Genomic DNA, 12008 nt, shown 5'->3' on the forward strand with positions numbered 1-12008 from the left:
CCATGGGCTGAACCTGGACTGTGGGCAGCTATTGTATAACTTCTGCTTTAATGGTCATTTTCAGAATCTAATTTCTTTTTTACTACCTCACTCTCACTTCTGTCTTTATTTTCAGCTTCAAACTAGAATACCGATAACTTCGAAGAGAAATTATGTCTCTGACGTTAATTTTGACAGGAATAAGGTTTTACTATACAAATTTGTTTAAAAGAAAGAAGCACACTTCTCCAAAATCAAAAACAAAAAACACCAAACCCATGTATGTTTCTCATGTAGCTCTTTAGAAACTACCAATTTCCTCAGATTGGGAATAAGCAGTGCTTTTTTGGGTCATCTGACTTAGAAGTAGTATAGAAACATAATTCTCTGTTATTTAGGCCTTGAGAAAATGAGTAACAGGTTGAAGGCTTTGAAAAACTACACTTATCCAGTTTTGAATAGTTTATTGTTATTATTGAACACAAATGTTTAAGTTATGTAAGGGCAGGGATTTTTATCCATTGTTTACCAATTCATACTCAGTACCTAACACTACATGCAATTTTCTAGCACATCATAGGTGCTTAATAAATATTTGATATATCAACAAAAGAGGAAAAATTCCATATCTAAGTACAGAGTTTCAAATGCATTACAAAGGCTGATTATTCACAAAAAATAAGACTGATATATTTAAACATATTAAAAAGTAAAAACCAATACATAACAGTTATAACTATCTGCCGATAACACATTAATAATAGGTTAATAGCTACAATATAGTGTCTGTACAAAATAACAGTTAAGTAAAATAAATAAATAAAACCCAGGCAATTTACAAGAGGAAATGTAAATGTTCAAACATGTAATAAAATTCAGTATGTGAAATAAAAAGTGGTTGACAAGGATGTGGAGAAAAAGGAACCCTTGTACACTGCTGGTGGGAATGTAAACTGGTGCAGCCAAGGTAGAAAACATTAAAAATAGAAATATCTTATGATCCAATAACTCAACTACTGTATAACTAACCAAAGAAACTGAAAATACTAATTTAAGAAGATATATGCACATCTATGTTTACTGAAGCATTATTTACAATAGCCAAAATATGTAAGCAACCTAAGTGTCCACTGATGGACAAACAGATAAGGAAGATGTCGATGGACACACACTGGAATATTATGCAGCCGTAAGAGAAGATGAGATCATGCCATCTGCAACAACATGGATGGACCAGAAAGTATTATGCTAAGTGAAATGAGTCAAAAGACAAATATATGATTACTCTCATATGTGGAATCTTAAAAAACAAATGAGTAAGCAAACAACCAAGCAAAATATAGAGAACTGATGTTTGTTACAGGGAAGGGGCATGAGGGGATGGGAAAAATGAGGGAAGGGGAGTGGAAGATCCGAGCTTCCAATTATGACATGAGCAAGTCACAGAGGCATAATATAAGGAATATAGTCAGTGATACTGTTAATAGTGTCGTCTGGGGACAGATGGTAGCTACATGTGTGGTGGGCACGTATGAAGTATAAACTTACTAATCAGAATGTTGTACACCTAAAACTAATGTATTGTGTGTCAACTATATTCAAAGAAGCTTTAGAAAATTTGCCAGTAATATAATTATAATTCAAACTGAACTGAAACAAATTTGAAAAGATTTACCTTTCCTATCCCAAATTTCAAATTTGAAAACAAAACCCAACCAACCAAAAATGGATTTCATATTTCTCTCTCTCATTGGCAGAGAACTTTAATGTTGTAGCAGCAATTTTCAAAGTGTGGCCCAAGGACTCCAGATGGTCCCTGAGGCCCTGTCAGGGGATCCATGTCTTAATATTAAGACATCATACACCTCTTCCATTCTTACTCTCTTTTCAATGTATAGTGGCGTTATCCAGAGGCAGAATGTGGTATTGCAACAAAAATGAACACAGAAGCACACATGAGAATCATGCTGCCTTCTTTTAAGCAAGACATTTAAAGGGATCTGCAAAAATGTCAAACAGTATCATTCACACAATTCTGGTGAAGAAATAGTTATATGAAGATTAATTTTTCACCAAGTTATATTTATTAAATATATGCAATGTAATATAATTAGTCAATTTGTTTATATACATATTTTTATAGATTTTATTTGAGAGAGAGAATAAAAGAGAGTGGGTGAGCACAAGAGGTGGGGAGGGGCAGAGAGAGAAAAGCAGACTCTCCACTGAGCACGGAACCTGATGTGGGACTTGATCCTGGGACTCCAGGATCATGATCTGAGCTGAAGGCAGCCGCCTAACCAACTGAGCCACCCAGGTACCCAATACATTTATATTTTAACAAATATAATTAAAATGTCATTCTTAAATGAATTCATAAATATTAAACTTCTCAGTTTTAATTTTTAATACAGTGAAATCTTTTTTTTTTTTTTTAAAGATTTTATTTATTTATTTGACAGAGAGAGATCACAAGTAGGCAGAGACACAGGCAGAGAGAGAGAGAGGAGGAAGCAGGCTCCCTGCTGAGCAGAGAGCCTGATGCGGGACTCGATCCCAGGACCCTGAGATCATGACCTGAGCCGAAGGCAGCGGCCTAACCCACTGAGCCACCCAGGCTCCCAATACAGTGAAATCTTGACAGCTATAACCCACATAAACAAAAACTATTTGGAGTCTTTAATAATTACTGAGTATAAAGGGTCCTGAAACTCAACTGAATTTATCTTTAATATTATTCTTCAACTAGATCTTCAATTATTATCTTTAATAATTATATCTTCAATTATTATCTTCAGTAATAATGGAGTATAAAGGGTCCTGAAACCAAAATATCTGAAAATAATTGAAGTTAGAGTACTCAGTATATGCAGAAGCATGGGTTTCCTTCAAACAAATATTTCTATTTCTGGAAATATTATTATTACCAACATAAAGTCATAATTTATGCAATAATATAGCCTCAAGCATGGTCAATGTAATAACCATGGTACAGAAACACTGGAAACAACCCAAGTATCTAACAGAGGATGACACGCTATAAAGAAAATTACACATCCATATACGAGAATACTATGCTGTCACAAAAAAGAAAATAATCCTAGCTTAATTTTTAAAGTGGCATATAAATGAAAAAAGTGAATTATAAAATGTGTACAGGAGTGCCTGGGTGGCTCAGTTGGTTAAGCATCTGCCTTTGGCTCAGGTCATGATCCCAGGTGCTGGGACTAAGCCTCTCTCACTCCTCCTGCTTGTGCTCTGTCAAATAAATAAAAAAACTAAAAAAAAAGAAAGTGTACATTATGCTTATTTTCTGAAATCTATATCTATATCCATATAGATATATTTAAAATATTTTATTCATTTGACAGAGAGTGAGTGAGTATATACACAAGCAGGCAGTGTTGAGAGAGGGAGAAGCAGGTTCACACTGAGTGGGGAGCCCAATGTGGAGTTCAATCCCATGATCTGGAGCCCCTGAAATAATGTTTTATTTATTTATTTAAAAAAATTTTTTTAGATTTATTTATTTGACAGAGATCGTAAGTAGGCAGAGAGGCAGGCAGAGAGAAAGGAGGAAGCAGGCCCCCTGCTGAGCAGAGAGCCCGATGTGGTGCTTGATCCCAGGACCCTGAGATCATGACCTGAGCTGAAGGCAGAGGCTTTAACCCACTGAGCCACCCAGGCGCCCCAATATATTTTAAACTTGTACAAATACTCCTAGCAGCAGTATTCATGACACCCCGAAAGTGGAAACGACTCAAATGTCCACCAACTGATAAATGAACAATGTTACACATTCTTATGATGGAATATTATTATGCCATGAAACAAAGTACTGTTACAAGCTAAAACATGCATGAATCTTAAAAACATGGTGCAGTGAAAGCAGGCAGACAAAAAACACCATATATCGTATGATTCCATTTATATGAAATCTCCAGAATAAATCTAAAGATTTATTCATTTGAAGGGTGAGTGGAGTACACAGAGGGAGAGGGAGAAGGAAACTCCCCGCTAAGCAAAGAGCCCAATGGAGAGCTTAATCCCTGGAATCATGACCTACGCTGAAGGCAGATGCTTAACCGAGCCACACAGGTATCCCCAGAATTAAGTCTACAGACGGACAGTATATTGTGGTTGCCCAGGGGTATATGTAGGGGTTGGGGGAAAATAGGGAGTGACTACCAGTGGGTTTGTGGTTTCTTCTGGAGAGGGTGACAAAAATGTTTCTAAAATTGACTGTGATGAAGGCTGTACAACTCTGTGAAACTGTGAATATTACTTAAAAACCACTGAACAGTACCATTTAATTTTTTCAAGTAACCTCCACACCCAATGTGGGGCTTGAACTCATGACCCTGAAATCAAGAGTCACATGCTCTACTGACTAAGCCAGCTGAGTGCCCCTGAATTATATTATTTAAGGATATGCTGGGACACCTAGGTGGCTCAAAAAGTTAAGCACTTAACTCTCTGATCTGGCTCAGGTCATGATTTCACGGTTGTGAGATCTGCACTGGGCATGGAGGCCACTTAAGACACACTTTCTCCCCTCTATGCCCCTCCTCAGCTTGTATGCACTCTCTCTCTCTCTCAAAAAAAAAAAAAAAAAAAAAAAAAAGTCGTCAGTTAGATCAATAAAACCAAACATTAACATATCTCTAGAAGACATGTTTTCTCCTTTCTCCTTCCCTATAGCCTCAAGCTTCTATGATAGATGTTTCTTTTTAAAAAGCACACAATTTTGTCTAGAATCTACTAGATCCTATACTCATGATATTTCTACCATGTAACCAAATGTTCTATTTTGTTTTAACTGAGACATTTATTTAAAATATTAAACTATTCTGGGGTACCTGCCTGGCTCAGTCAGTAAAGCAGGTGACTCTTGATCTTGGGTTTTTGAGCTTAAGCCCCACACTAAGTGGAGTACAGTTTATTTAAAACAAAACAAAACAAAACAAAACAAAAAAAACCCAAAATAATTTAACTATTTCTTCATGCACTTAATATATATAAGATACCACTTATACTTAATATATATAAGATACCACCAAGGCCACAGTCAAATACTAGAATAGCCAATAACTTAATTGTAATGCATTTCTTTTCTATACCTAGGATCTTCCTGAAAAGTGAAAACTTAAGTACATCAAATAATCTGGATTGCTTTGAATGGGAGTCACTCAGAATAGCTAAGCTTTTTAGAAAGGCTGAACCACTGTCTATCATGGTACTAAAAGTTAAAGATACTACCTCATTTCCATTCTCCAGCGTTCTTCTTCTTCTCGTCTTCGCCAATACTCTTCTTTCTGCATTTGCTTCCTCATTTTCTCTTCTTGAATCTTTCTGGCTCGAATACTGGGCTTTACTTCTACTTGCAAATCTGGATTTACTTTTTTCTGTCAATACAGACATTTAAAAAATCAGTGGGACCTCTAATAATCTACACATATTATTCATCAGACAATCCCCCATATTCTTTCATCATAGGGGTTTTCAGTTGCAAATTTTTCACTTTAAGAGTAAAATCAGTAAAATAAGTTATATTAGAGGAAAGATTCAGAATACATTAATAAACATTCTTCTTTCCCTCCCACCCCTAAATTCTTAATTGTCTACATTTACAATGACATACTTAGTATCTAAAAAGTACAAACTAACAAATGGAAGAAATTCTTCCTGAACTAATGGATATTTCATTTTCCTTTACTTGTTTGTAAGCAGATGATTCTAAATGTCTGACTGTGGAGGTTAAAAAACAGACTATTTTAATTTTCACCACCTCTTTGTTTAGAAGGGAAAATATGAATCTAGTGCATTAGTCTAGGCTAATTAAAAACTTTAAATGATGTGGATTTAACTTAACATCTGAAGTGTTTCCAATGAGGAAGTCCTCATCTTAAAATTCATTTTAGTGGGAATTTTACCAAGACAAAGAAGGTAAATAGATGGAGACCTAATACTTCTTTCAAAATACTTTATGTAAAGCAATTATTTATATATACATGATTACTTGATCCAGGCAATGTTACTTTCACTAAAAATGATCAAATATGGTCATACTCTTCTTGACTAAGTATAAAAAACTAATCAATAAAAACCAAACATCTGAATGTGAGACATGACATGCTAATGTTAGCATACAGTTCATGAACTGAGTTATATTTAGATATTTTGTTTCCTATGGAAAAGGTTCCAAGCTGTGTTTAAAAAAATAAAAAATAAAAAGACAAAAAAAAATTTTAAGATTTATTTGAGAGAGACAGAGAGAATAAGTGAAGAGACATGAGAGCAGGAAGAGGCAGAAGGAGAAGCAGACTCCCCGATGAGCAGGAAGCCTGATGCAGGGCTTGCAGGACCCTGAGATCATGACCTGAGCTGAAGGCTTAATGGACTGAGCCACCCAGGTGCTCCTGAAAATTTTTTCAAGAGGGGGAGGGGCAGAGGGATAGCGACTCTGAGATCGTGACCTAAGTTGCAATCAAGAACTAAACATTTAATTGACTGAACTGCCCGACAGTTGAAATCTTACTCACTTTATACTGAAGTCTGTGTCTTCGCCCTTTTAAGTGCATCTCCTTAGCATTGGGATCATTAAAACTGCACTCGCATAATTTACAGTGGAATCGAATTACTTTTCCCTCATCATTTCGTACCTTGACATGGGAAAAAAGAATTCAAGAATCATTACCAAAATACTATAGTTGAAGACTTCATTCATAAACCCTCAGATTCTGTGATGAATATAAGTAAACAAATTTGCATGTATTTGCTTTTGATATTAATTTTAATTTCAATACCTTTATCTATGTGTCAACATTTAGATTTAAATGCAATTGGGTAATAATTCTCTAATAAATTCTCTAATAAATAGTGAACAACTGCTACTGGCTAGTTATTGCTCTTGCGGAGATGGAAATAAGAGAATTAAAGACATTATTTTGGCATATAAGTTTCTGCAAAGCTTAAGATCTTATATATGTAACTTTATGGAAAATCAATGTCAATTTTTTCCCAAATGCACAACCAATTAGGAAGAGAAGTATAGGGTTATTAAGATGCCTGTAATGGATACTAGATTCAAATTATTTGTGGAAGCTTTTAAGACTGGCTCTGAATCCAATTCTCTTAAGTTTTGGATTACTTAATTGACAAATATCATTAAAGATTAAGGTGTCCTGGCCATATACATTTCTTTAGATAACCAAACCTTACTCTCTTAAGATCTGACATTTTAAAATTGTGAACTACTTATAAACTATATTAATCCACTTTTCTATCTGGCAAAGACAACATAGTATGTAATTTTTCTTGATGGGAGGAAAAAAAATAAACTATTTAACAAAAATCTACAATATGTTAGGAACTATTCTAGGTACTGTTATTTAATCTTCACAACTTTGGAAATATCCAAGTTTTACAGATCAGGACACTGATGCTCAGAGAATTTACGTATGTTCTACAATACAGTGAAAGTAAAGACTAGTGCTACACCACTCTATGGTGGGCTTTTTGCCAACAGTAAATATCTATCAGTCCCCTCCAATGTTCCCTCACTCTTCAATTTACTGAGTTTACCTGTAAAACAAGAAGATTTCTAATCAGCTTGACAAATCAAATAAACATGATCTGATAACTCAGCAACTTTAATTTTATACATGAAACTACATCATTGTCCAGAAAGAAATACTCTATTATTTTGTGGTTCACAATTTTTTTTTTACTCTTTATAAGCCAGATACTTGAAGGATATAAGAATGCCTACCAAACAAATAGAAACTTATCTTCTATCACAGTGATGGTGTTGGTAGGAATAAAGTTAAAAAAAAAAAAAAATTATGATGTCACTTAGGCAATTGTAAGGAGCAAGAAATTTATTTGAGGGTGGAGGGGCAGAGGGAGAGGACCTTCAAGTGAACTCCCTGCTGAGTGTGGAGACCACCATGGGGCTTAATCTCACGACCTGAGCCAAAACCAAGAGTCAATCGCTCAACCGACCACCATCCAGGCGCCCCAAGGGCATGCTTTTTAAAAACTTTTAACAAAGATACCTGTGATATTCCTTTATAAGTAACCTAAATCTAGTTTTACACATAAAGCATTCCTGCAACAAAATGACACTTTTTTTTTGGCGTGGGGGTGGGGGGGGGTGCAGAGCAGAGAATCTTAAGCAAGCTCCATGCCTAGCACAGAGCCCAACATGGGGCTCAATTTCACAACCCTGAGATCACAACCTGAGCTCAAACCAAGAGTCAGACACTTAATCAATCAGATACTTAATCAACTGAGCCACCCAGGCGCCAAAAAAGTGATAGACTTCTTTCCTATACTCTCACAGTGATGGTATTCTCAAGTCAATACCTCCTCCACATAATCATGGCCCACTGGCTGCACATCACTCTGCAAAGCAGCAAGAGATGCAGGTGTGACTGGTTCTGAGACGGTGTCTGGCTTTACTTCTGCAATCTGTACAGAGGCTACAGGAGTGCTTTTAACACATTCGGTTCCTTTTAAGTCTTCTGTTTTATTTCCTGTTGACTGCAGCTTATTCCCACCTAGAGGATCATAAAAGAATTGTAGTAATTTTCATTTTTCTTCTGTAAATGTATAATCTGATACAAAAGAAATTTCAGATAAAGTTCTATTTTTTTCACCATCAGTCCAACTCCTGGTTGACATACAACAGAATTTTGAAGAACACATCAACCACTGGGCTTTTTTCTCCTGTTAATGAAATAGATACCTAGATTTCTTCCCTTCTCCAACAACCAATGATCCTGTCCCCACCATGACTCTCATAACAACAAATACCTAAAGGGGACAGCAAGTACCTAAAAAGATAGGGTCTAAGCACAATTCATGTTTGTATCCCTAGTTCCCTCCCAAGCAACTGGGTGATAGGATATCACCCAGTCCTGATAATATAAAAATTAGATAATATAGCTGCTTTTGAGGTACCAACAATTTAAAGGAAGATACAAATAAATACTATGTTAAGTGCTATAACAAGTAGGAACACAGTGAGGTGGAAATGCTTAAAAACAAAACAACAACAACAAAAAAAACAAATAAAAACCAAAAACCAAACTCCCACCCCCCCCAAACAAAACAAACAAACAAACAAAAAAGCCCATGGACCCTTTACCCTCTAACATGATCCAGTTAGCAAAGGCTTCACTAAGGGTGTGTCACTTGAGCTGGGCATTTTTTTTTTTTTTTTAAAGATTTTATTTATTTATTTGACAGACAGAGATCACAAGTAGACAGAGAAGCAGGCTCCCCGCCAAGCATAGAGCCCTATGCAGGGCTCAATCCCAGGACCTGGGATCATAACCTGAGCCAAAGGCAGAGGCTTTAACCCACTGAGCCCCCCAGGTGTCCCTTGAGCTGGGCTTTAAAAGAAGACTAATTAAGTATGACTTTGGCCCAGAAGAAGGAAGAGAATGATATCTAAACAGAATACCATACACAACAATATGAAGTTTAAAAGACTATGGTAAATTCAAGGAAGACATCCCCATCAATTACTATGTAGGCAGACGTGATGACACATTCAGACTATGAAGGCCTCGAATGGATAATTAAGGAACATAGTTTTTTCCTACATGCAAGGAGAAGACCACTGAAAAGTTTTTAAGCAGGAGACTAGAACAATTTGACATGTATTTTAACAAAACGACTTTGATAAGCTTGGAGAGACTGTATGTGGTATAAAACAAAGCTCTGAGGAAGAGACTTTGAAGGCCTAACACAAGGCAGTAGCTATGAAGAAAAAACACATCTTTTTGTAGAAATACTATAATAACAGAAACAAAAGGACTAAGTAAACAACCGAAGGAGACAATGAACAAGTAGAAATAATGTCAGTAAAATTTTCCAAGTGAAAAAAGCAGCAATTTGAAGAGATTATTTCACGACATTCTTGTGACAGAATCAGACACTGGATGCCCACAGAAACCCATATAGATAATAACCAGGTAATTCCTACACCATAGCTTGAAAAGGAGGAAGTTTTGAGTTTGCCCAAGAGATTTTAAAGTTACTGCATACTGAAATGAATGAGACCACTTGTGAATACTGGGTGAGAAAAGTGAGATGAGAACTAGAATCAGAATTTTAGAAGCACCACCATTTAATGAACCTGAAGGTGGGAGACCTAAAAGAGACACCTGAGAATGGGGTGGATAGACACTGCTTTAAGGCACAGCAGTCAACTGTGTCAAATGTCAGAGGAATCACCAGTGTGAGACTGAAAACTGGTCACTGGATTTGGCAATTAGATTTTTGGTAACTTCTGACAGCAGTTTCAAAAGAGTAGAGTGCAAACAGTGGAACAGACTGAGGACTGGATAAGAAGTATAGAAGCAGACAAAGTAAGAATTAGGCTGCAGTGTGGGGAGGATTACAGTAATGAGAAAATGTCTGGGTTTTTTATTTTGTGCTCTTTAATTTCTAAAGACTATTGAAGACACAGGTAAACCAAAGGAAGAAACCATTAGAAGATGAAGGACTGATTAAAAATTTAAGAGAAAAAAACAGGTATGTGATCAAATAAGACCCCAGAGAAGGGGGTTGGGTACAAGAGCATAAAACAGAAGGGTTAGGCCTGGCATGGAGGAGAAACATCACTTTGACAGAGTTAGGAGAAACACAGAATCTTCAGTACTTGCCAACAAAGTTTATTTTGGGTGTAGATGTTTTCTTGGCAGCCATATTTGCAGGCACTGCTGATACTTTAGTGTTGGATGTGCTATTAAGAGACGAGTTTCCTGTAGTTGTAAGACCTTTCACTGAAGAAGTTGCAATTGATGAAGTATTCACAGTACAATTGTTTGCTGCAATGCTTGAGGGAGAGGCAGTCGGTTTTGAAGCAGACACAGCTGTTGAAGAAGTAGCTTGGCTAACAACGTTTGGTTCTGTTGAAGGAATGGGTTTACCAAGTTTTGTGTGTAATTTAACCACCTACAAAATAAAAGCACATTTGTGAGGAAACTCAAAAAGCATTGATTTTTAACTTTTTCTAAAAGAGTTTTTCTTTAGAAATCAAGGAAATGGGTATTTATCATTTTAAATAAAAACCCTAAAAATAAACACACAGACATCCTCTGCTTTAAACAACATAAACTAAACAAAATCCAGTCCTTTTTTGAGAACTCTGTGAATACTCTTGGATGCTCTGAGCATGACAAGAGGAAAATAATCATACAACAAATTTCCAAATGGAAGAATAAATGATCTAGTTTAATTCAAAGGAAAAAAGTCTCCAATCTTTCCCTCTTTAAGCAATGACTATTTGATGTTACCTTTATGTATATTAGCATATAAATAAGGCCTATAATCCACTCAAAGTTTTCAAGTTTTAAAGACACCTATATTTAAACCCTCCATTGAAAAAGTAAAAGAAAAAAGAGTAAGACATAAGGATGTGTGGGAAAAAACACCTACTTTCTGATGCTTAGCACCACGAATGTGGGCAGCATATGCATCTGCTCCTGTACAAGACACATCGCAGAGCTCACAACGTAACTGATTCTGAGTCCCACGAGTAGAGTTGTTGCTGCTGCTGGTATTCTGTGAGGCTTTCAATGCGGCTTCTTTTTTTTTATGTTTCTGTCCTTCTAAATGTTCTTTGTAAGTCTGTTTCAAACAAAAAGGATAAATGTTGCTTTGCTAATTTTCTATCTATATCATTTGAAATTACTCAATTCTCAAATCTCTACTACTCATTTAATAATGCGGACTCAACAACTGTAAAAGCAACTGAACAAGAGCATGTGGGATTCCCTATAGATGTGATGTATCTGTAGTTCTCTGTACTTTGCTTACCAAGAATATACTTATCCAACACTTTGATCTGCAAAGGACTTTCATACATAGCCATATTAACAATATAAGGTAACCACACCCAGTTTTAAGAATTTGAATCTTCTACTGCTTATGTATAATGATGGACAGAGTGACCATTCCACAAACTATTTAACTGTAGAATTAAGAGGAGAGAGGAATGTATCTGTATCATGAAA

The 12008-nt window shown here is 36.0% G+C and overlaps 1 protein-coding gene across 3 annotated transcripts in view; it reads right to left on the minus strand.

Annotated features, from left to right (window-relative positions):
- Positions 1-12008, minus strand: part of ZFR (zinc finger RNA binding protein) — an 86486-nt gene that overhangs the window by 37232 nt on the left and 37246 nt on the right. For all 3 annotated transcript variants that reach the window (XR_009353733.1, XM_059173732.1, XM_059173731.1), the window contains 5 exons: positions 11431-11622; positions 10656-10947; positions 8347-8540; positions 6522-6641; positions 5239-5384 (listed from right to left, as the gene is read on the minus strand). Coding sequence is in view for 2 of the 3 variants with exons in the window: in XM_059173732.1 (XP_059029715.1) it covers positions 5239-5384; positions 6522-6641; positions 8347-8540; positions 10656-10947; positions 11431-11622 (944 nt within the window). In the remaining variant the exon portion in view is untranslated. The remainder of the gene's footprint in view (positions 1-5238; positions 5385-6521; positions 6642-8346; positions 8541-10655; positions 10948-11430; positions 11623-12008) is intronic.

The sequence above is a fragment of the Mustela lutreola genome, chromosome 5, assembly GCF_030435805.1.
Source record: "Mustela lutreola isolate mMusLut2 chromosome 5, mMusLut2.pri, whole genome shotgun sequence".
Classification (NCBI taxonomy): domain Eukaryota; kingdom Metazoa; phylum Chordata; class Mammalia; order Carnivora; family Mustelidae; genus Mustela; species Mustela lutreola.